Here is a 23671-nt window from a genome sequence, read left to right as displayed (position 1 = left end):
TCAGTTTTTGTAAATGATTTTATTACTTGTTTTCCATGTCTGGTCTTATGGCTTTCACTGTAAGGTATTTTCATATTTCGAGGTTTATTGTTACACTGTTCTTGTGAAAACAAACAGATTGTCTTGGCAATATATCGTCTTCTCTCGCGCTGTCCAAAAGTCCTCTCAAACCAAGACTTTTCTCATGTTTTCCTGCTGGCGTTTTGTCCTGTAGTGTCGTCTGTGGAGCGAGACCAATGGCAACCACAGACATTTGTCACAATACTCTTTCTTTTGTCCTTTCAGCAGATGTAGATATTGACCAAAACACAGTCTAAAAAGCCTCACGTACAAGACAGGATTAGAATATGATTAATACTCAGCGTTTTAATGTCTATTTCCTCATGATTATTCGCAGGCGAGCTACAGCGCATCTCGCATCCATGTTACTGAATGCTGGATTAATGTTAACCATCTAATCGGAGCTACTTGAATCTTAAGGAAAGAGGAACTACAGGAACTGAAGAGACCTTTGACGGAGGCGATAAGCAGATTTACAAATCCTATGCAGTGCTACATTTCTAGAAAAGTTATCTATTCTTGGAAAAAGTCTGGTTAAAAAATTCACATGTTTTTGCTCAGGGAGAGGGAAGCACATTTGAGTCGTAAGAACAGCTATAGAAAAGAAAAGTGGATAAGTCTCTAAGGCTTTGTGCTTAATAGATCTCCTGCATATACATACGCACAACATACAACCGTAAAGGAGTACTTCACTTTTTAAAAAAACTTTTGCTGATCATTTACTCACCCCCATGTCATCCGAGATATCCATGTCTTTCGTTCTTCAGTCGAAAACAAATTGAGGTTTTTGATGAAAACATTCCAGCATTTTCTCCATAATGGACTTCATTGGGAACCAAACGGTTCAAGGTCCAAATGAGAGTTTCAGTACAAACTGTTCAAAGGGCTTTAAACGACACCAGACGATGAATAAGGGTCTTATCTAGGACCCTTCGAGTCATGACTCGAAAAAAGATTTGTTCATTTTGATGAAAGAGTTCAAACAGGAGAGTCACGAACACTCATCGCAGAACAGAGCAAGACGAGCATTTGTGCTTATAAACCTTAAACTTTTTTATTTTTTAATTAAATGAGCGATGTTTTGCTTGATAAGACCCTTATTCATCGCCTGGTGTCGTTTAAAGCCCTTTGAAGCTGCACTGAAACTCTCATTTGGACCTTGAACCGTTTGGTTCCCATTGAAGTCCATTATATCAAAAACCTTAATTTATTTTCGACTGAAGAAAGAAAGACGGACATCTTGGATGACATGAGGGTGAGTAAATTATCAGCAAAAGTTTTTTTTAAAAGTGGACAACTCCTTTAAAAAAAACGTCATTCTTTATACACAATATACACACCACCATTCAAAAGTTTGGATTTCTTGGATTTCTTAAAGAAATTAATACTTTTATTCGCCAAGGACGCATTAATTTGATCAAAAGTGATAGTAAGACATTTACAATGCCAGAAAAGTTCTAATTAATGCTGTTCTTTTGAAATTTCTATTCATCAAAGTATCCCATTTCCACACAAATATCAAGCACAACTGTTCACAACATTGATAATAGTAATACATGTTTCTTGAGCATCAATGTGATCATGTGACACTGAAGACTGGAGTAATGATGCTGGAAATTCAGCTTTGATTTGTTCAGATTTTTGACGATACACTTTTAAATTGTAAAGCAAAACTGCAAATAAATGCAGCCTTGTTGAGCATAAGAGACTTTTTCAAAAAAAAGCCTTCTGCTCCCAAACTTTTGAACAGTAGTGTGTGTGTGTGTGTGTGTGTATAACCTGTCGTTTCCTATCATTCCCTGAATCGCAATCTAATATCGGTTCTTCTAACAATAATGACATAATAATTAATCATAAGAAAAAAGGATAATGAAACGCAGAAGAACTTGAAGCCCTTTGTGTGCGACCCCAGTCACAGGCTGATGATGTCACAGATCCCTGTCCCATAATGATGATGTTCTAGTGCAATTTCAGCATTCCCCGGCCGGTCCTCGTGGCCAGTCCTAAAGGCGGTCAGTGTGGAGCTGATGAGGAGGGATCTGGATGAAGGCTGCGGTCGGGGGGCCGCCGACGGAGGAGGAGGCGGAGGACGGCCCGGGGGTGCCCGGCGGGTACATGTAGCTCAGGAAGCCTGGCGAGGGGGCGTAGGGATACTGCTCGAAGGCTGAGGAGGCGTACTGGTTGTAGGCAGTGCTGAAGTCAAGGTAAGGAGTCGTGATGGAGGAGGAAGAGGAGGAGGAGGAGGAGGTGACCTGTGCCGGCAGAACCAGACTGGGTTGCAGGAAGGCCTGCGGGTACACATATGGCTGGCTGAGTCTGCAAACAGAAACACGGAGAGAGAGTTAACCATTTAACTAGCGCGGCGTGACTTATCAAAACTGCAAAGGCTGTGATAAAATATATGTGCTTCTGTGTTTCAAAGTGTGTTCGTTTTCAGTACATGCGAGCAGCTCATGATCCGTCAGTTTGCAGTGTCTCAGAGCGGCTCGATTCACAGTAAACGCTGCTCATCACAAACTGCATCTGCTCTTGGTGATCTACTGTATAGTATATAGTCACTCAATGACAAATATAAATGTGAACTTACATAGAGTGAACTTAAAGGAGTAGTTCACTTTTCAAAAAACCTTTGCTGATAATTTACTCACCCCCATGTCATCCAAGATGTCCTTGACTTTCTTTATTCAGTCGAAAAGAAATTAAGGTTTTTGATGAAAACATTCCAGGATTTTTCTCCATATAATGCACTTCAATGGGGTCCAAACGGTTCAAGGTCCAAAAGACAGTTTCAGTGCAAACTGCAAACTGTTCAAGGGCTTTAAACAATCGGAAAAAATACTAAAAAGTACTAAACTCGGAAAAAGATTCATTCATTTTGATAAACGAGTTCGAACAGGAGAGTCACAAACGCGCATCACAGAACAGAGCAAGGCGAGCATCTGTGCTTATAAAACTTAAACTTGTTATTATTTATTTATTAAATGAGTGATCGTTTCGCTTGATAAGACCCTTATTCATCGTCTGGAATCGTTTAAAGCCCTTTGAGCAGTTTGCAGTTTGTACTGAAACTGTCTTTTTGACCTTGAACCTTTTGGTTCCCAATGAAGTCCATTATATGGAGAAAAATCCTGGAATGTTTTCATCAAAAACCTTAATTTCTTTTCGACTGAAGAAAGAAAGACATGGACATCTTGGATGACATGGGGGTGAGTAAATTATCAGCAAAAGTTTTTTTTTAAAACTGAACTACTCCTTAAATATTTTTTGAGGAAACCGTGATGAATTTTTTTGATGATTATTTTAAGAATATGATGTTCAAAAAAACTGCATTTATTTGAAAAAGAAATCTTTTGTAACATCATAATTGTATATACTACCACGTTTGATCAATTTAATTTCTTTAAAAATATATTACTGTCCCCAAACTTTTGAACAGTAGTGTAATGGAGCTAACTTGCTGCCAACTGACCTGTTCTCTGACCTCATTAATGTTTCCTATAGGTTTCTGCCTGATGATATCATGGCAAAACATCACAGACTGAAGCACCACAGAGAGAGAGAGAGAGAGAGAGAGAGAGAGAGAGAGAGAGAGAGAGAGAGAGAGAGAGAGAGAGAGAGACCAGCACAGGCTATGCTACACCAGACCTATGAAATACACTCAAAGAGGAACCCAGAGGGGCCACAGAGACAGCTCAAAATATAGAAAACACAAAACCGGCAACATCCTCACACACACTCACACATCTGCAGCAGCATACACTTCCTTTCATACACACGCACACACACACATCTGCAGTGTCATTCGTCTGCCATTCCCTTAGTTGCCGTCCTGGGCTGAAGGATGATTTATAGGGACTGACAGTGGCTTTGTGGAGTAGGCAAATCAACTGAGTCTGCCGTCCTTACTGACCCTATTCATCCTAGCAAATGCTAATGCAGACAGGGAAATAGAGGGATTGGGAGAGACAAGGAAGAGGAGAGAGAGAAACAGAGAGAGAGAGAGACAAGGCAAAATAAAGAAGACCAAAGTTGACAAGGGTGTGAGGACTGACAAAGTAGGGCAAACCCATTGCTACAAATTAGCTGAAAATGAGTGTGTCTACAGCTCTTCCAAAAACAGAGACAGAAGAGCGGCCTAATCTTTATTTGACCTTATTAGGTCTCGGAGCCTTTATAAATGAGCTGATTAAAAGAGGTGTGAAATGAACTCACTCTTTTTTTTAATGTTCCAAATAACTCAAGCTACGTAATCAGATTACGTTTTTATCCAAGCAACTTGTAAAGTAACATATTTACAACAAAATACTGTGCTTTCCCATGTATTGACTGACATCTCTCCCATCCTCATTGTGTGCGCTGTGTGTAAACAGGATGTTATTGTAGTTCAATCTGGACTAAATGTGAGCATTTACTCATTTCTCTTCACAAAAACAGATTCAGTACTCATCAGACTGAATAAAAACAGTGAAATGTAAACTCAGAATATTATGCAAACCTAGAAAATAGTCTCGATAAGTCGATCCCCGAACGCCGTTCATACAGTTCAGCTCACTCAGTTCGGGGATCGACTTATCAAGACTATTTTCTAAGATGGCTCCTGTCTGTATACACGAAGTGAACTTTCTTTATAAAGTATCTTCTTATTAAACGTTCTGTACACTTACAATGTTCTCAATGCTTAGTTTTGCATGTAGCGTTAGTGTGGGGCTATTTTGAGCCTTGTTAGTGGTATTAACTAGCGATTTGTTTTTACTAAGTATATGCCCCCAGAACTAGCATTATACGCTAAACAGTTTTTAGAGATAAAACTCTTTACATTCGATAATCATGAAAACAAATCTCAGAGAACGGTCGACTAGGTGCCAGTGTTTTATTAGACCAAAGGTTCATTTTGCGCCGGAGTTCTCCTTTAATTACAGAACTTGCATTTTCGGATGAACTATCCCTTTAAACCTTAAAAATTGACCACAAGCTCAGGAGTCATGTTCAGATCTGTCAAACAATGACACAAGACCCCATTTAGAGTAATCTGAGTAATTGAAAACGCTGAGATATAACTAATTCAGTACATTTCAGTAGGTTTTGAGTGTTTATTTGTAATTTATTTAGGTGGTTCTGTTGATATGAGGATGCAGGGAGCCTTTTTAAAAATGCCTGTGCATGATGAAAGCGATAAAGAACTGAAGCGCAAAGAGAAATGAAAAGAAGCAACATGGAAGGGAGAGCAAATTATGACGACAAAGAGGAAGGACGAATGATCTTGTGTGCCCAGAGCAGAATATCACTTTTAGCAGCCGCAGCTGTTGGGTGGGGGCGCAGACAAGAAGAGACAGAGACAGAGGGGCTTTTAAAGGTCATGTCTTACCAGGAAAAAACAGAAACAAACTGTGGAATCACTAAATTACTGACAAAATTACCACCCGTGTGTGTCCCATCACTCTTACTAAAGTGCTTGTGTGGCGTTTCTGCCATTAATGTGCATAATCTTAAAGACAAAAAAAAAAAACTGTGAAATAAATAGTATTTATATCTTTCTATCTGGAAAATGGATTTTTGGAAATAAATTAATACTTTTATTTCATCAGGGAGGCATTAAATTGATTAAAAGTGTCAGAAAAGACATTTATAATGTAACAAAAGATTTGTATTTCACATAATGCTGTTCTTTTGAACACTATTCATCCTAGAATCCAGAAGATATATGTTGGTTTCTGCATTAAAATAGTAAGCAGCACAACTGTTTTCAACAATGATAATAGTTATAATAATTCATGTTATCATATTAGAATGATTTCTGAAGGATAATGTGACACTGAAGACTGGATGATGCTTTGATGATAGGAATAAATTACATTTTAAAGTGTATTACAATAGAAAACAGCTATTTTAAATTGTGATAATATTTCATAGTATTATTATTATGTTTAATATATTTTTTAATCAAATAAATACAGCCTTGGAAAGACTTTTATCACAAACATTTTTTTAAATCTTAAAGACCACAAACTTTTAATATGATTAAGTGAAAATAAAACCATAAATACAAGATTATCAACAATGTCACATGACTGCTTGCTGGTACAGTAGTGTAAAATGTCACCAAAAAAAGAAAAAAAGATAAAGGTCAAATGTCAGTGGATTGTATCATGCTTTGTCCCAATTCGGCAACTTTTACTACACACCTTTTTGTGAAGAAAGAGTTTTGAGTGTGTATCACAAGAGTAGACAAGCTTTGGGACGTACTTCGTCATAAAATTGCATCTTTAACAGACCCTCTGACGTTAGGTGTATCCTGTCACGTAAACTGGCCTGTCAATCACATTTAACGTCCTCAACATTTCATTTGACTTAATTTCCTCATTTTACTTAGTCCCTCAAACCCCTTTAACCTCTCTACTTAAAGGGATAGTTCACTTTGAAATTAATTTTTGGTATGTTTTAGCTTACCTCAAGGGCATCCAAGATGTAGGTGTCTTTGTTTCCACAGTATTTTCAATTTTGATATTTTTAGGTTAAACCGTTCTTGTCTGTCAGTCATATAATGGAGGCCTATGGGGTCCACCTCAAAGAGAATGCACGGAGATCACGCTTGCGCAGACCGACGCGCCCGCGCCCTCAGATCACTTGGACGTGGCTGTGGTTACAAGAGGTAAAAACGATGTAAATACTGTTCGTTTTCTCACACAAACCGCTCGTTTCATGTCTTAGGCCATCAATGTGTACTTACATTTACGAGTCATTAAATCATGTTTAATCTGGACTTCTCTGTGCATGCTCTTTGAGGTGGTGACCATAGACCTCCATTATATGATTGACAGACAAGAACGGTTTGACCTAAAAATATCAAAATTGAAAATACTGTGGAAACAAAGACACCTACATCTTGGATGCCCTTGCGGTAAACTAAAACATACCAAAAATTAATTTCAAAGTGAACTATCCCTTTAACCATGGACTGCGCACATCCGCCATGTTTGTAGTTTTTTAACACGTTTTACTCGTGTGTGTAGTTCTGAACCGAATCCTCCTTCAAAGCACAATGGGTTGTGCGCAATATTAGCTGTTAGAGTGTGAACAGATCCACACTTCAAATATCTGCCAGAAATAGTCAATCCGGGGACTTCTGGCATACTCTTCAACATACTATGCTTTGGGAAACACTTATCGTAATCTTACATATTATTTAGGATGGATAGTATATGGACATTTTAGAATGCACGGTTAGAATTGGGGCACATGACAATCCTACAGTGTAAGAGAGACGTGTGTGTGTGTGTATGTGTATATCAGATGCTCAAGTAGTTTGATCCTCATTGTGCTACGTCAGCAGAGCTCCCTAAACCTGCAGACCACCCACAATGCTGTGTGTTTGCCAACACCCAACCCCCAACCACAGGGGTTTGTTAGCAGCACCCTCCACATTCGTAATCCCCATCTCTAGCACCCTGCCAAAGCCTGCAACCTCAGGACGCCCCCAACACCAACACCCAGCCAACAGATGGCGAGAGTGCCAACCCAGCCATGTACAACACACTAACTAGTAAGCTAACTAAGTAGTGCACGTCTCAAACCTGTTCAGAGCGAATACTCAGCCAACATCATCAGACAATGTCCTTAGTTACCTTAAAGATATAGTTAAAAAATGTCAATTCATCATTTACTCAACCTTTACTTGTTTTGTTGTTGTATTTTTCAAATGGGATTTAAAAAAAGTTTTCCTTAAAGCGTTATAAGCCATGGAACAACTTCAGGGTTTAGGGAAGGATGACAGTATTTTCATCTTTTTTGGGTGAACTGTCCCTTTAAATCACAATGCAAACAGACCCACAATGGGTACAAGACACCTGTTCAAACCAAGGGCTAACCAGTTTAAAAAGAGACCCCGCAGATATGGACAAGACCCTCGACTTTAGCATAAAAAGACAAATAGGCTAAACTATGTTTACACACTGTTTAAATACGGCACACACTGATTGCTAAATCTCGCTCTGTACACACAGAGGCTGGTTAGAGCTGCTGTCTCACTGACATCTGAAAAATTCAGCTAGCGAATTAATTGAATTGAATTTTACGACTGATAAAAGAATTTTGATTGTAGATTGACTGTCTGTTTACATGTGTGTGTTTTTTTTTTGTTGACACAGTGACCAAATACTTGTTTTAATAGAACAAGAAACACACACTAGTGTTCAAAAGTTTGTGGTTTTTCATTTTTTAAGTTCAACATTTTTTAAAATGTTGCTGAAAGAAATATCTTATGCTCACAGAGGCTGCATTTATTTGATAAAAATACAGTAAAAATAGTAATATCGTGAATTATTATTTCAATTTAAAAGTAAATATATTTTAATATGTAATTTATTCCTGTGATCATTACTCCAGTCTTCAGTGTCACATGATCCTTCAGAAATCGTTATCAATGTTGAAAACAGTTCTTTAATGAGTAAAAAGTACAGCATTTAGCTGAAATACAAATCTTTTGTAACATTATAAACGTCTTTACTGTCACTTTTGATAAGTTCAATGTGTCCTTGCTGAATAAAAGTATTAATTTCTTAAAATCCTACTGACTTCAAACATTAACACGATATAGATCATTATTATCATTACTAGTGTTATTGTTATTATTTTTTTCTGTATTTTCCTTAAAGCTACACTGTGTGATTTTTACCCCCATCTAGCGGTGAAAAGGTATATGACCATCTAGTGAACATTAGTTTCTGTTCCTCTCAATTCCGATTTCGTTTTAACACCTACGGTGGCCAATGTAGTCCAAGATTAACATGGCTTCCAGTTCGACCTCGTCCATAAGTGTTAACTCAAACGTAAACGCGAAAGGCGAAGCTTGAATTAACGGGTATGTCCCTCTTTGGCTAATGTACTTTCAAGATGGAGGGTCAACATGGCGACCGACATTAGAAACCCTTACCCGTATGTATTTTCAATGGCATATTATACACTCACGAGAATACTTTATTACTTGAATAAAGTAAATATACATTAATGAGCACATATATTTTTGAAAGAACTAAGTGTTTTTAGCTAAGAATAAACTAAAAGAGTTACAGTGTAGCTTTAAGAATATTATGCAGCTCTTTCTATCCAGAGACAGAATAAAAACACACAAAAAAGTACCATAAAAGTCCAAAAAAACTGTCACTATTAGTTCATTTTTGTGTAGAAAAAAAACCTAAATCTTGTAGATTTGGAATGACATGAGTAAATAATGACATTATTTTAATGAAGTATTGCTTTAAAATGTACTTGAAGATAAAGGTTGATTCAGATGGTTTGTGAGTGTGGGTGGGATGGGAAACACGAAAGATGTGTCTATCCAGAGAGAAAGACAAAGAAAGAGAGAGATGAAGGTTTGTTTTGCATAACACCTGGCTGGTTAGCAGACTTGAGGCAGGTGGTGACCTAACTGACAGACAAACAGGTCAAACAGGATAGGGAAGAGAGAGCAAAAGAAAGACAAACACTGACAGAAAGAAACCGAGAGGGAAACACAGAAACGGGAACAGCTTAAAAAGTGAGAAACCCAGACAGTGTCACTGACAGTATGAGAGAGAATGTAGAAGAGAGAGAGAGAGAGAGAGAGAGAGAGAGAGATGAAAATAAACCGCAGAGAGAAAAGCAGCCGGCACTGTAAACACATGACGTTCACAGCTCGCGTCCTGAGATCTGAGGTTTACAGGGAGCCAGAGGAGCTGAAACGGGGTGTGTGAGCAGAAGAAGCCAGATTAGGAGAAACTGACAGTTTTGGGCTAAATCAAACTGCGGTTTTGACGGGACTATTTCTATAAGGGGTCAGGCTAGGATTTCATGTTGTTTATGCAGAAACGGCCCTCCCTCAACCCTGACATTAGCAGAATGAGAAGAAGTGCTTACCCATACTGCCTCTGGATCAGGGCTGGATGAACCTGCTGTACTCCAGAAGAGTATCCTGTGACAAACACAGACAAACAACAGAGTCAACGGCCAGTGCCTTGACAGTTAAAGTTGACAAGTTCAATGCCACTCCAAACCGTAGGACTTTCTTCATTTAGTGGAAATAGTCTAGTGAAAAAGAGTTGTTTTGGACCCCATTTCCTTACAATTACAAAATATCGGCTTTTTGTACGCAATATCACGACAAATTCGTACGAAACTCGTACGAGTGATTCAAAAGTGGCTAATTCGTACTAATTCATACGACCTCACTCGTCCGAATTCATACGATTTGTCTAAACCCACGTGACAGTTATGTTTAGGGGCGGGGTCAGGGGTAGGTCGTTCATACGAATTGGCTAATTCGTAAAATATGTACGATTTAGCAAAATCGTACTAATTCGTACGAGTGAGGTCGTACGAATTGTTACGAATTAGCCACCTCGTAAAATTCGTACGAAATCCCGTGAGATCGGGTTGGCTTTTTCAGTACAACAATGGTTCATTGTAGTCTGTCAATATCCATATTTTCTTAAACTGCAGATCTTTAATCAAATAAGCCAATTTAATCTAATTTAGAGGGTTTTTTTGTCCTTTTTGGATAGAAAATAGTTTTGAATCAGAAAATTATTGAAGATTCTTCAAAATCCCCTTTCCTTTTTTGGGTTTCACTGATAAACAGCATACAAGGTTTGGAAAGGTGAGTAAATACTTTTCTTTTTGAGAGAAGTATTCCTTTAAGGTTTTTGTCATTGTCGGGGGTATTTTTGGGCCGATTGAGCATGTTAAAGGTCCCGTATTATGCCCCTTTTCACAAGATGTAAAATAAGTCTCTGATGTCCCCAGAATGTGTATGTGAAGTTTCAGCTCAAAATACCCAACAGATATTTTTGTTACAGCATGTTTTAATTGTCATTTTTTTGGGGCTCAGAAAAACGCGTTGTTTTAGTGTGTGCCCTTTAAATGCAAATAAGCAGCTCAGAGGGGGCGGAGCTTCATGGAATGGTCTCTCAGGACAATTTCATCTCACGGAATGATGATAATATCAGAAACTCTCAGTAACGGTGTTCATTTCGAGTCGGACAATAATGCCAACAGAGTCAGAGTGCTGTATAGAGATGGAACAGGTATAGTTTAGTAATTTAATCACGGTTATTATAACGTATTTTTCATCTGCTTGTATGTATGCATTATTTATTAATAGCCTACAAGTCTGCTGTTTCGGACCAGGTCCGAATGATGATCAAACATACTGATGAGTTTAATAAAGTTTATTATACATCACACAAAAGATGAAAATCACCGTAAGAGCTGAGTAAACACAATAAGTTATAAGAAGTGCGCGAGTTAGTCAAAAAACTGTTCAACTGACGTCATTAAATAAGGAAGTAGAGGGATGTAGTCCAAACGGGCCGTTCGATGGAGGCTACTTCTGTTAAAAAAAATATTCAACAGAATATAATAGTAATAATTTATAATTTTACAGATATTATTTATACTCTAACAACAACATTTCACACCAACTAAAGTTTGAAACATGGGATCACGAAGAAGAACGGGACCTTTAAATCACCATTGGCGCTGTCAGTGAGAGAGAGAGAACTGATTGGCTGTCCAGTTTAACAAATGGGAATAAAAGTGAAAGTGATGAAATCAAGAAGGTACGAACCGAAGGCTGTTATAATTTTATGTCATCTTAAGCATGCCAATATTTAACATGAGCCGCCTATAGTGAAGACAAGCAGCATGACTGATATTCAAAGTGGTAAGCAAGCGTCACTTTATTTACAGTTTTTGTATCGGCAGTCCTAGTTTCAATTTCCCTTTCTGAATGACGAATGTTGACACCTGCTGATATAGACAGATATTTACTTACACACACGTGCTAGTCGCCTTTAGTCCTTTTGGTGTGTTTTTGGTCGAGATGCAGCTGACATCTTTGACGTCGACCCGGCGTGTCATGGCCTTTACAGGAATGATCCAGATTTGAAACTAAGCTCTTTCAATGGCATACTGTCAATTACCACACTAAATACTTTCACCTCATTCTCCAGTTTGTAAAAATGAACAAACATGGTTTGTAGAGTAAAGAGCTTATAATGGAGGTTTATGGGACAGGACATTGCAAGGCTTGTTAAAATACAGACTTTTTTGAAACGTAGTCACAAGACCTAATCCTTGTTTGTGTAAACATGAAACTAGCGTGATCAAATCTGTCATGACCACATAAAAACCCAAGGACACTAAAACGGGGTGGTTATGAAAAACATAACCAGAGATTCATCATCCCAGTCAACTGAAATTACTCACCTGAATACAATAAGACAGCATTTCTTCAGCACTGGCAGATTAGTTTTACTGTCTGTCTGATTAGTGTCACAAACAGGACTTTTATTTTGACAGCGCCAGAGCACAGACATACAAGAGCTCACTTTCTGCATCTTTATTAATTTACTTTCTTTAATACTTATGTCGTCTTACTATAAATTATAAGACATTTTTAAAAAATATTTATTCGTTTTTTTAATTTATTTCTAATTCGTTAAATATTATGTCATTAAATAAATTTCACTGCAGCGTGTGTTACTTTAAAATTAGGGTTGGGTATCGTTTGAATTTGAACGATTCTGATTCCGATTCCTTGTTTCGATTCCGGTTCCTAAAGATTCTTGATTCCGATTCTTTTAAGAGGCAGGGTCAAAAAAGTTTAGCTAACCTTGCTAACCAATGGTCTTTCTGAAGGAAATACTCCTTCCGCACAAATTTTGCATTTCGCCAAGACTTCGTTATTTTTAGAAAAGTGAAGCCACACTTTGGACCGCCAATGTAAGCTACTCATGTTCGACTCGCGCGGTTAGACGCTTCTTCGTTGGTGTTGTTCAGCGGTTTCTTCTTCCGGTCGGCGGACTGTGAATATCAAAACTAGGAATCGAAATTTTAACTTTTGAACGATTCCGGGAAAAACGAAAAGTTAGTCCCGGTTCCAATCGATTCTCGATACCCAGCCCTATTTAAAACTACATGATACCATATATATCAGGCATCGGCCACCCTGCTCAGCATTGGCCATAAAAGACAACATCGTTTGACCATTAATAATGAAAATAACAAACATACAAAGCTGAATATTTCTGCTTTTAACTCCTCTTAAAATGTCTTGCCCCATAGACTCACATTGCAAGTCCATCTCAAACCCACAAACACTAAAGACATCTTGGCAGTGAATTAAGGTTAATCTTTGTTAAATAGAAGAAATTGAATGGAATTAATTCACTATCCTCTCTGGACATTTGTCCTTAAGAGCCATTTTTATTACTTGCCCTGTATTTGACATTCATGATGCATGTTCTGCATCCTCCACAAACACACACTCCTGCTTTAATTGGCACACATTCTCTCCATTCACCCAATGTGTACTTTTGTTTTTTCTTTCTATTTTTCCTCTCTTCCTGTCTGTATGCTCTCATGAAGTCGCTCATGTGAAAAACTCCAGGCTGTCTGTTCTCCAGCGTAACAGTGTATCTGCCCAGACACAGATCAGAAACATCTCTCGCCTGGATGCCCGTTCAACACACACACACACACACACACACACACGGCTCAACAGCCTCTTCACACAGCACTTGCATAAACACACTTTAACCGTTACACAAACCTTATGGTGAACATAATTCAACTTGTGTTTCTCTATGTGTATCAAAAAATCTCGATGTCCATTAAACATGGGCCAGTGACTTACATTAAATACATTAAAAATGCTTGATACCTTTCTTATGATAATTTCTTATGCATGTTTTTAAATCTTTCCCCAGGTTGCCAGCCTCCCACCCTGCATTTTTGATCATTTTCACAAAACTTTCATTCAACGAAACTAAATTCTTTCAATGGCCGGGGAAAGTTTAGAAATTGAATTTTATTTTGACCCTTTTTGCGGAGGTTAAAGTCAGAATTGTCTAGGTGGTGTAAATGCTTTACACCATAGGCATACGTTTTGAAAATAATTGGTAAAGCAGATTTGTTTTTTAATCATTTTTATCATTTTAAAAATTTGTCAAAATAAAGTATACTCAACATAAGTGTTGAATAAAACATACACAATTACAAACTGTTTCCTTTAAATAGAAGCAAAGCTGAAAATATTAGATACATTTTTATTTTACTTAGCCCTTAGGGGTCTGAGCTGTTTTCTGGGTCCTGGAGGTGTTCTGACATGCTCTGACATGTGTGCTTTTTTTTCTATTACTTGTGACTTTTTTAATGCTAAAGTATTATTACACTGTATTCAGCACAAACTCTGCTACAATAATATGTCAGCAGCATGTATGTAAAATTTTATAGTTTTGGGATAATGACGTTTATGCGTGGTTTGTGAAAAAACAATGGCCACTGAAATAAGGTCATAAAACCCATACTGACTATTTCTTCATAAGACTTTTGAAAATTGTATCACACAGCCTAGAGTATTTGCTCCAAAACTATGGGAAAATCTTCCTGACAACTCATTCAAATAAGACAATACAGTCTTTTAAAAATTGTTTGACGTGCTTCTCACAACACATCATAAATTATACTCTGTTTCTGTAGTGATGAGTGTCAGCGGCAGGTAAATTGTCACCTAGGTAACTTCATATCACTCCGCAGCTGCTGTAGACTGCTAATAAATATAGGTAAAACAATATAACTATTACAATGCGATGAAAAGGATAGTTTGATTTCTAACATTATTTTCTCAACAGACACTTACATCGATAGTCTGGCGTTATAATTGATTTGCATTTGGTGTACTGTGGAGTGGGTAAAACTGTTTTTAATGGCATGCTAATGTTATCGCTGGCTCGCGCTAGCCAAGCACCGGCGAACTATGCAACTCAGACGACTGGATGGATAACACTAAGGCTCACTTGGAAATGAAGCCCGATGTCCAAAATTCAGAACCACCCCTTTAACGAACGTAAACCAAAATTAAAAATAATATAATAATATTATCACTGACCTTTATACAAAAAAAGGGCATGAACCATTATGTTACCGAGAATAACAATTAGAACCAATTGACAACGTGACAATTAGTCTGAATAGAAAAGGAAAAAAAGGTACATGACTGGTCACAACGGCAGAGGAGCGAGAGAGAGAGAGAGAGAGAGAGATGACTGCTGTTTCAGACATGTTGGGATGAGAACAAGAACAGAGGCCGAAATCTCCTCTGTTCCTGTGTGAATACAGTGTGTTAGGACAGGTGTATGTGCTTTAAGTTCTCTTGACAATACCCTTCCTCTTTTCAGACATATTAGCCAAAGAGAAATGCAAAGTTGGAGGTTAAACGTACAGATAGACATGCTGAGTTCAGCAAATCACTTTCTGCCAACACATTCACACACATGCAAAGATGCAAATGTAGGAAGACAGGCTTATAACCCATCAAACAAACTGTTAAAATAAGTGCGAGTTTGTGTAGTATATTTGTGCTGGGTACAAACACCACTATGATACTGAGGGCATGTTATGGTGAAAACAAAACATACATCAGTGTCAACAGGAAAAAGCTGCAACGATTACTCTACCGTATAAGGGAAGAAGAACTTCAAACAACTTTATGATTCATTTCTTAAAGGGGTAGTGTATCATTTCTCATTCAGCAGAATAGAATAAATCACTTTCAAAACACTGAAATGTTCATTTAAATATCCCGAACAGCCCAACATGGCAGCACTGTCTCAGCCAATGGGAGAGGCTTATCTGTTTGACAGACCAATGGCAGAGAGGGTGAGGGTTCAGAAAACCAGTTTGAAAACAGGCATGGTTTTTGCATTTCTGTGATGCATAAAGAACACCGCTCACCTTTAAAGGTGACAGAACAATTATAGTTAACCAGAGTATTTAAAAGATAAGTAGCGTAATTTGCAGAAGTTTAAGGCTCATGTCTGGTATTTACCTGTCAGTGGACTGCGTGGTTTGGCCCCGAGGTACGCCAGGTTGACATTAGCTTTGCGTCCGTCAATAATAGGGTTGGGATCTTTACAAGCTCTCTCGGCTGCGCTTTTATCTATCATTGTGACCTGAAAAGGAAAGAGAAATTTTTAAGACACAAGTTTATTAGAGGTGTAACGATACCCTCAGGTCACGATTCGATACATATCACGATACGATATTACTGCGATACTCCAAGACATGATGTAAAAGGTTGACAAAAAATGTACTGTTGATTAAAATGCTAAATTTGGTATTACACATGAATAGGCTTGGACTTAAAGCACTTGAATAGACAGAAAAAAAACATTAAAATGATGTCAAAATGCTTGTTTTTGATGAGTATCCTCATAAGCGCAGATAAAAAAGCCTTAAATGAACGAGTTGGGAGAACATTAGTCTCACGTAATCACAGTTCGTTTTGTTCTGCATCATGTTTTAGGGGTGTGAAATTAAAAAGTTGATGTTCCTACAATAACAGACTGGGTATGTGAATCTCTGGTACTTTAATGCCTGCGCAGCACACCTGAGGAGATCATGGGATGGGTGTCTTAAAGTGACAGCAGCCTAATAAACCTGCCGCAGTCTATGGCATTAATGTTCACCAAACAACAAAAGAAAAATAGAAAAGCACTCACTGCTCTTTATTGAATAACTTTTGCAGCTTTAATAATGATATATTTAATATATACAGCGAAGACTATGCAGTGCTATTTTACATTTGATTTCTTTAGTCAGTTTCTGTAGTATTTCTCACTTGAATACTGTCAGACATACCTGGAAATCTTAAAGCAATGTTTTATTTCATTTGTATCTTTGTTCAAATGTATTTATTTGTGCTTGATTTATTTCACTGGTATGTAAAATGTTGGCTTCAACAACAACCTTATTTATTAAAATACGTAAAGAAAAGATACTACTTATGTAAAGGTTACATGGGTTAAAAACAATAAACAAAAAATATATTTTTAGAATTTACCAACTTTATTTTGTTTCTACATTCATTTGCAGATTCAATGTGTGTATTATGTGTTACTTACAATATAAAAATACATTGCAAATTTTAATGTTTAATGTGCAATTAATTGTATGCTAATTAATTACAGAAAAATGTGATACAGTAGTCAACATTTTAAGTAGATCAAAAAAAGTTTGAACCGGATATTGTTCAAAATTCATGTATAACTTTGATGAAAGGTTTTGATCGACTTTGATATATATATATAGAAAGAGATGGATGGATCAATAAAATGCACACACACACACACACACACATATATATATATATATCGTAACCTTGTTTTTCGAAATAAAAAAAAGAAATGTAATTATTTTGCATTTTGTTTTTATTTTCCATTGTCTCACTGTTATTTCTTCCTAAATGTATACCCACTTATAAACCCTCATAAATTCATATTTAATTGAATTGAAGATGCCTTAATAACATCTTATGTCATCCTTAAACTTTAATAAAAAAGTGTCCCAAATCTATAAGTATTGTGATAAAGGAATACTTATTGCAACAGTGAAACATGCATTGTCTGTTTAGCCGCTTTGAAACAATGTCTGTGTGTTGAAAAGAGCAATACAAATAAACTTTAACTGAATTAAAAAGAAAGAATAACCTCTTAGAAATGATTTCATAGTGCTATATGGAAAAATAAGCCGACATGATACATATTGAGTCCAATGCAGTTCATCTGATCAACTGATGTGTATTCTTCTACTACTGCCATCTATTGCTGCCTTAGACTAAACCACATTTAACTCTTTGCTGAATTCATCTTAAAAGCACAAGTGTGTTATTATTAATACCAAAACTTAATACAAAGAATTAAGTAGAAATTGTGTTTGGGTGTTTTAGTGAGGCGGTTAAGCAGCCTCAACTGCTGACTTGTTTTCACAGCTCGGGTCTCTGTGACAAACACACTTCCAGCAGGCTGCAATATTAACACACACACACACAGGCGTGCCCCACCCTGTGGAGACCCAGTGGCAGCTGTGTTCCCTAGGGCTGGTGAAACTAGAAATACAGCCAGAGCAGTAGCGGAGCGGTTAGGAAGAGATTTCGTGGGATCTGGTTTCTGTCAGGTAAACACCAGAGAGTACGCTTCATTTCTGTAGTGCCCTTGTGTGGAGTGCGTCTCAGTCTGAACACGAACAAAACAAACACACACACACTCATAGCTGCCACCATGTTATTATCTCAGTAGTCACAAAACACAGCTAGCAAATGAGGTGACAAGCTTCAGTGAGTGTGATGGGAAAACATTAGGGCTGTGTTGTAATCTTCTGGTAACCCTCACTCGTTTTTTTTTTCTTATTCCAGAATATCAAGACGAGGCCTCCCACACAGGGAGTGAATCAGCCAGCATATTAAAGACTATATCATTCACGACTGTCGTGAACACTCACTCTCATAAAGTGTCTTTTATTTATTTCCCTTTCTCACACCCTTGGTCTATTTAATGTGCATGTTTACACCTTAGCAGATACAGTGCCCCTAAAAAAAAAAAGAAAAATCATGAAGTGAAACTCTGCGGCCTTATCTGTGCTTTCCAACTGCTTTTGAAGGCAAACCACGATACAGTTCTGTGCTAGTGAACACAGACGCTAGTAGAGAAACTCACAACCCGTGCAGATCATATTTCATCCCCCCAAAAAACAAAAGAAAACAAATCAAGAAATTACGTTTTACTTTTATCAAATGTAGAAGATAGGTCCGGAAAGGTTTTTTTGCACTATTAAAAAAAAATGTAAAGAAAAATAACTTTTAAAACATTTAGATAATTATATTTTTTACATAAAATAATACAATTTGCATCCTAGAGTTGATGTAAACGTAATAAACAAGATGATAACGTGAATTGATTATTGTGTTCTTTTAAGAAATTCCATACCAAACCATTGCATTACTTTATTATATTACATTGATTGCATGGTAGCCTATGTTATAATACCATCATGGTATAATATTACACACAATAACACCAATTTACCATGGTCCATCCATACATACTAAAAGGTCCATTAAGTCCCTTTAAACGCGTAGCGTTATTGAATGTGTTGATGTGTAATTTCTACTGAAACAGCAAGACAGGGCGGGGCATATCGAACAGCTCCTCCCCCTTTTAACAATAGCCAATGGTGTTTCGTTTTCGTGTTTCGTGCTCGGCCAGAGCCAGCGAGCTCGGTAAAGCCGCAGTTTCCGCATTACACTATCCAAATCGTTAAATTGTGTGAACAAGTGACAGATTTCAGCCCAGGTTCAGCATCTATTTCTAATGTAGGGGGCGGAGCTTCAGATTCTAGAGAGCATTTGATTGGACAGTAAATCTGATGAGAAGCTGAAGTGCAGAGTGAAGTCTTCAAAATCATTGACCCATATAGAGTGCAACGTGATGACGTCACTTTGTAGGACAACTCGGAAGCTAGCGGTGCATGGGTTCCCTCGGTCGAAAAGCAATGCATTTTCCCCATAGACTTTTGGAAAATCGCAAAAAATAAGATCTGTGTTTAACAGAGAGTTGTGACCCTTACATGTTTTGTCTATCAAGATAATCTTTACAAGTTAATCCAAAATGTATACATTTTGAAGCTTATATAAAGATTTTAAAAAACACAACCACACGCTTTGTTCACCACAGACCTTATTTCAGCCGAAGCAAAACCCATTCAAAAATCCCATAGGCTTTAGAGCGAGGGAACCGGACGGTAGTGCTAAAATGCTAACTCGCTTCCGCGTTTTGGCCTACAGAGTGACGTCGTAACTTCGGCACTCTATTAGAGGAAGTGAGACTGTAAGTTTTGAATCGTCTTAATGTGAATTTTGTCATTGCTTTGGAGCACATCGCTAATAGATAACCGTAAGACTAACACATTCACTCTAAAAAACAAAAAACTTCAATTTTGGGGCTTGCATATATGCAAAGAGGCACAGTGAAAGAAAATAATGCAGTGACAGGGGAAAGCCACTCATTTGATGTTATAAATGAAGTCAGATGTGCTTGGCTGAACAAACGGTCATTAGGGCCGTTCCTCTGGGCCCCTCATAATAACCATATTAAGTGAGCAGAGGTTGGCTTTGCAGCATATCACAGCAGATAAACCCTTGGACCGGACTATGCTTTGCACTTACAAAGCTTAAAAGAAGTATTTGAAAGGGGCCAAGGCACTTGACAGAAATCTGAGACTCTGCTCTCAAACTTCACCCAAGAGGCTATAAGAAGATAATTGATGACATGCTTTTTTTTAGAAATAATCCACTTATGGTCCCACATGTGACTCAACAACATCACACCCACACACACACTTGTGGAGCAATGCAATGTAAGAACATATTGTGCCCCCGAAAAGCTCTCGATATCTAAGGATTACATTTAAGATCCTTCAGGACCAAATCGGACTAGGTGGAAAAACATTTAGGCCTATTAAAAAGGGCTCATTCTAAGCCTACAAATCATCATTTGTTACTAGGATATGCTTCACGGTCATTTAGAGCCATGTTGGAGCTCAAACACGCAGTTAATTGAGCTGCTGATGGAGTTTATACTGTGGTGTAGTAGATCTACGCTGGTTTTTGTTTTCCTTAGAACTGTAACAAAAGACATGAGCCAAGCCAACGGCACGCGACGGTTGCATTGTCACCTAGAGACCGCACGCGCACGAGCGACACGTTCTTTGAATCGGTTCTTTTAGATAGTTCGTTTCAAAGAGCCGGTTTAAATGACTCATTCAGCGATTCTTTAATGTAATAACATGGTCCGTTATTTTTAAAATTAAATTTAGCAATTAAAAGCAACTCTATTTTGTAGTGTATTTATAAAAAGCTCACTCGAGTTCATTACGAGTCGGACATGTCTCTTTGACCAGTCTACGTTGAAACAATCCGATTCTGAAGAACAATTGATTCAAGAATCGGTCCACAGCAACCGCTCAAGCACAACTGCGGTCCACGACAGCTCAAAGTCGCGTTTATTCCTATAAAATGAGTTTTATAAATTTCCATGACAATACCTAACACTGCCAATATAGTGCACATAGCCTAGTTAAACGTTGTGCAGAGTAAAATTTGAACGGAGTGAGTAAAACCCAACAAAGGCAAAGTGTTGTTCTTCGCGTTTAATTTGACAAGCTTTTGAGAGTTAGCTATAGCCAAGGCAGCAACAACAGAACTGACACACGAAATTGTACTTACAAAGCCATATCCTCTGGATTTCCCCGTTTGTCGGTCCGTTATTACCACGGCTTCATCTATGTCGCCGAAAGTCTCGAAGTATTTGCGGAGCGACGCGTCCGTGGTGTGATACGGCAGACCGCCGACGAAGATCTTGGTGAAAGTCGTGTCTTTCTGAATACTGGGATACATCGTTTCCAACGTCCCATTCACGAACTGATGTAAAAGCATTGGGGCGCGAAATTCAGTGCAGTGTAGATACGAAACGCGAGGGTTATAAATAAGTATAAATAAACATAAATAACGAACGCTTCTTCTGCTACTCTAACAAGGCAGCGAGGTAGATAACGTTAGTCCTTTGGCTTGGAAAAAACAACAATTGTGGCTCCCGTTGCTCTCCGTCATGTGCCAAACTACTCCACTAGTCCATGAGCGGAGAAACAATGAGGGCAGGCGGACGGCAGGTGACTGACGGACTGACGCTCGCTCGCGCCGCTCAGAAGACATAGCCTACACTCACACCTTCCTGCCTCCACATCCAATGCGATGCTAGTCAAGCACCCCTCCTATTCCTGACGCTCACAGACCCTTCCTCTGCATCACCTTGTTTCCAAACTGCACCTGCCTTTGTTCTGAGCCCCTGCAGAAACTGTGAGTCTTCCGTGTGGTTGATGACTGACTGTATTGTCTATACTTGAGTTGCAATGAATATTTGGGGTTTTGTTGTTTTTTACAACCTGTGCATTAGTATTTCTTTATGCAATTGCTAACATAACATATTTATCCATTGAGATACCCATGTAATGACCACTGAAAGTCAATGTATTGTTTCCGAGCATATAGTGGTCCATGTGTTTGAAATGGTTGATGTTATCTGGAGAGTATGGCAGTGCATGGGGTCCAAAAGTCTGAGACCAGAAAATCTGAAAATCTTAAATCTTTAAATGAAAATAATGCTGTTCTGATACAAAGGGGAAAAAATGAGGAAAAATTATAAAAAAAAAAATGATGTCAGATTCAGATTAGAAGTAGCCTATATATTTTCATGCAAATTAGTCTGCTGATTTAAACATCTGCATTAAAAAAAATTTTTGTTGTTGTAGATGCAATATAAAGGCCTTTTTAAGAATGAAAAATAATTAAAATAATATTTAATTTATAGAAAATTTACTAAAAACAACAAAAAGCAAAAATTATTTTTGCATTATTTATTGAAAAGGCTCTCAAATATATATATTTAGGCCTCAATTTACGATTTCTGCATTTTGTTTGATTGCAATCTATTTGAAAAACATAAACTAATAAACTGTATGTAATGCATTAGTAATAGGGGCATATTTTATTATTAACCATGCATTTGCGTCAATTTGATTTGATTTAAACAATCATCTTTTCAAAATCGATTTTTTCAAATTGCTTTGAATTAGCATAAATCGGTTCATTGTGAAAACACTTACAATTATTCAGTTATAAAGTATAAAAAAGCCAACATGATTACTTGGCACATCGACTTAAACTGGAAGAAAAAACAAGGCTTACACTTTTCATTTTTTGATGGTCCACTTTAGACTTTAGACACAGTAGACTGTATATAGATATAGATATGTGTAAAGACCAGGGTCAAATAGGTTTTTGTGCACTTTTGTTTGTCCCAGGGATGTGCTGTTCATCCATCTACTATAGATGACGATTTCATATGATGCTTGATGAAGGGGGTCGCTCAGCATCAAAGAACTCAACACCAATCTGCCAGTCACTCACATACTGTCATTTACATTTACAGTGCAGCCTTATGTGGGAACATTGACACCCCTGACACTCTGGTCACAGGAACCGCAGGAACTACAGCTCTGGCCTGAAGGCAAGTGGAGGAAACGTTTCTCACGCCTGCAGCCAGCAAGTCTGAAGGGGTGAGTGATGAAAGAAAAAGGAACAAACGTTTGAAGACAGTTGCAGGAAGGACAGATATGAGACATTAGAAGAATCCTTCTTGACTAACCAGTCACTAGTTTTTTTGTTTGTTTGTTTTTTTTTGCATTCAGTATCTGTATGCATACATTCTTGTGTTAACAAAAAGACAATTTACTTCGTAACGAAAAAAAAAAAGAAAGAAGAAGAAGTGCTAAATGTGTTGCAGTTTTATTTTTGGCCTATATGCAATTTTGATTCCTTTTTTCTTTTAGACAAAACTGTTATTTTTTTGTATTATTAAGTATTTCTTAATGTTTTGAATTATGGATTATTTTTAATCTTGTAATTTTAATCAAGTTAAGTTTTATTAATTTAGCTTTTGTGCAATTTTAATTTGTTTTCTAAAAATGTTTAGCTAGTTTTTGCAGTTTTAGATCACTGTAAAAAAGTAAAAAAAAGTAAGTAAAAAAGTTCAATGAAATTGAAAAATTGAGTTAATACAATGAATGAGAATGATTTAATAATCAGAAACTCAAAATATTATGATATCTGAACCACATAAATTATCTAAGTTGATTTGACAGAGGAAAAACTTTAGGATAACAAATCATGATTTTTTTTTACAGC

At 37.5% G+C, this 23671-nt stretch overlaps 1 protein-coding gene across 1 annotated transcript; it reads right to left on the bottom strand.

The window, feature by feature from the left end:
- On the bottom strand, nucleotides 1–21601 carry rbm38 (RNA binding motif protein 38). The gene is made up of 4 exons (XM_039669924.2): nucleotides 21155–21601; nucleotides 15923–16046; nucleotides 9952–10006; nucleotides 1–2376 (listed from the first exon to the last, which is right to left on the bottom strand). The coding sequence occupies exons 1-4, from the start codon at nucleotides 21362–21364 to the stop codon at nucleotides 2064–2066; spliced, it is 702 nt and encodes a 233-aa protein (XP_039525858.2). The 5' UTR covers nucleotides 21365–21601; the 3' UTR covers nucleotides 1–2063.
- Between the last annotated feature and the right edge of the window lie 2070 nt (nucleotides 21602–23671).

Source organism: Pimephales promelas, chromosome 20 (assembly GCF_988280905.1).
Source record: "Pimephales promelas chromosome 20, fPimPro1.hap1.1, whole genome shotgun sequence".
In the NCBI taxonomy this organism is placed as follows: domain Eukaryota; kingdom Metazoa; phylum Chordata; class Actinopteri; order Cypriniformes; family Leuciscidae; genus Pimephales; species Pimephales promelas.
The sequence above is the reverse complement of the archived record's forward strand: the minus strand, read 5'-3'. Positions and strand labels throughout refer to the sequence as shown.

Coding starts and splice junctions, on each gene's coding strand:
- rbm38 (XM_039669924.2), bottom strand. CDS start 21,364: ATGCTTTTACATCAGTTCGTGAATGGGACGTTGGAAACGATGTATCCC. Junction 16,047..21,154: donor AATCCAGAGGATATGGCTTT/GTAAGTACAATT, acceptor TTTCCTTTTCAG/GTCACAATGATAGATAAAAG. Junction 2,377..9,951: donor CTGATCCAGAGGCAGTATGG/GTAAGCACTTCT, acceptor TTCTGTTTGCAG/ACTCAGCCAGCCATATGTGT.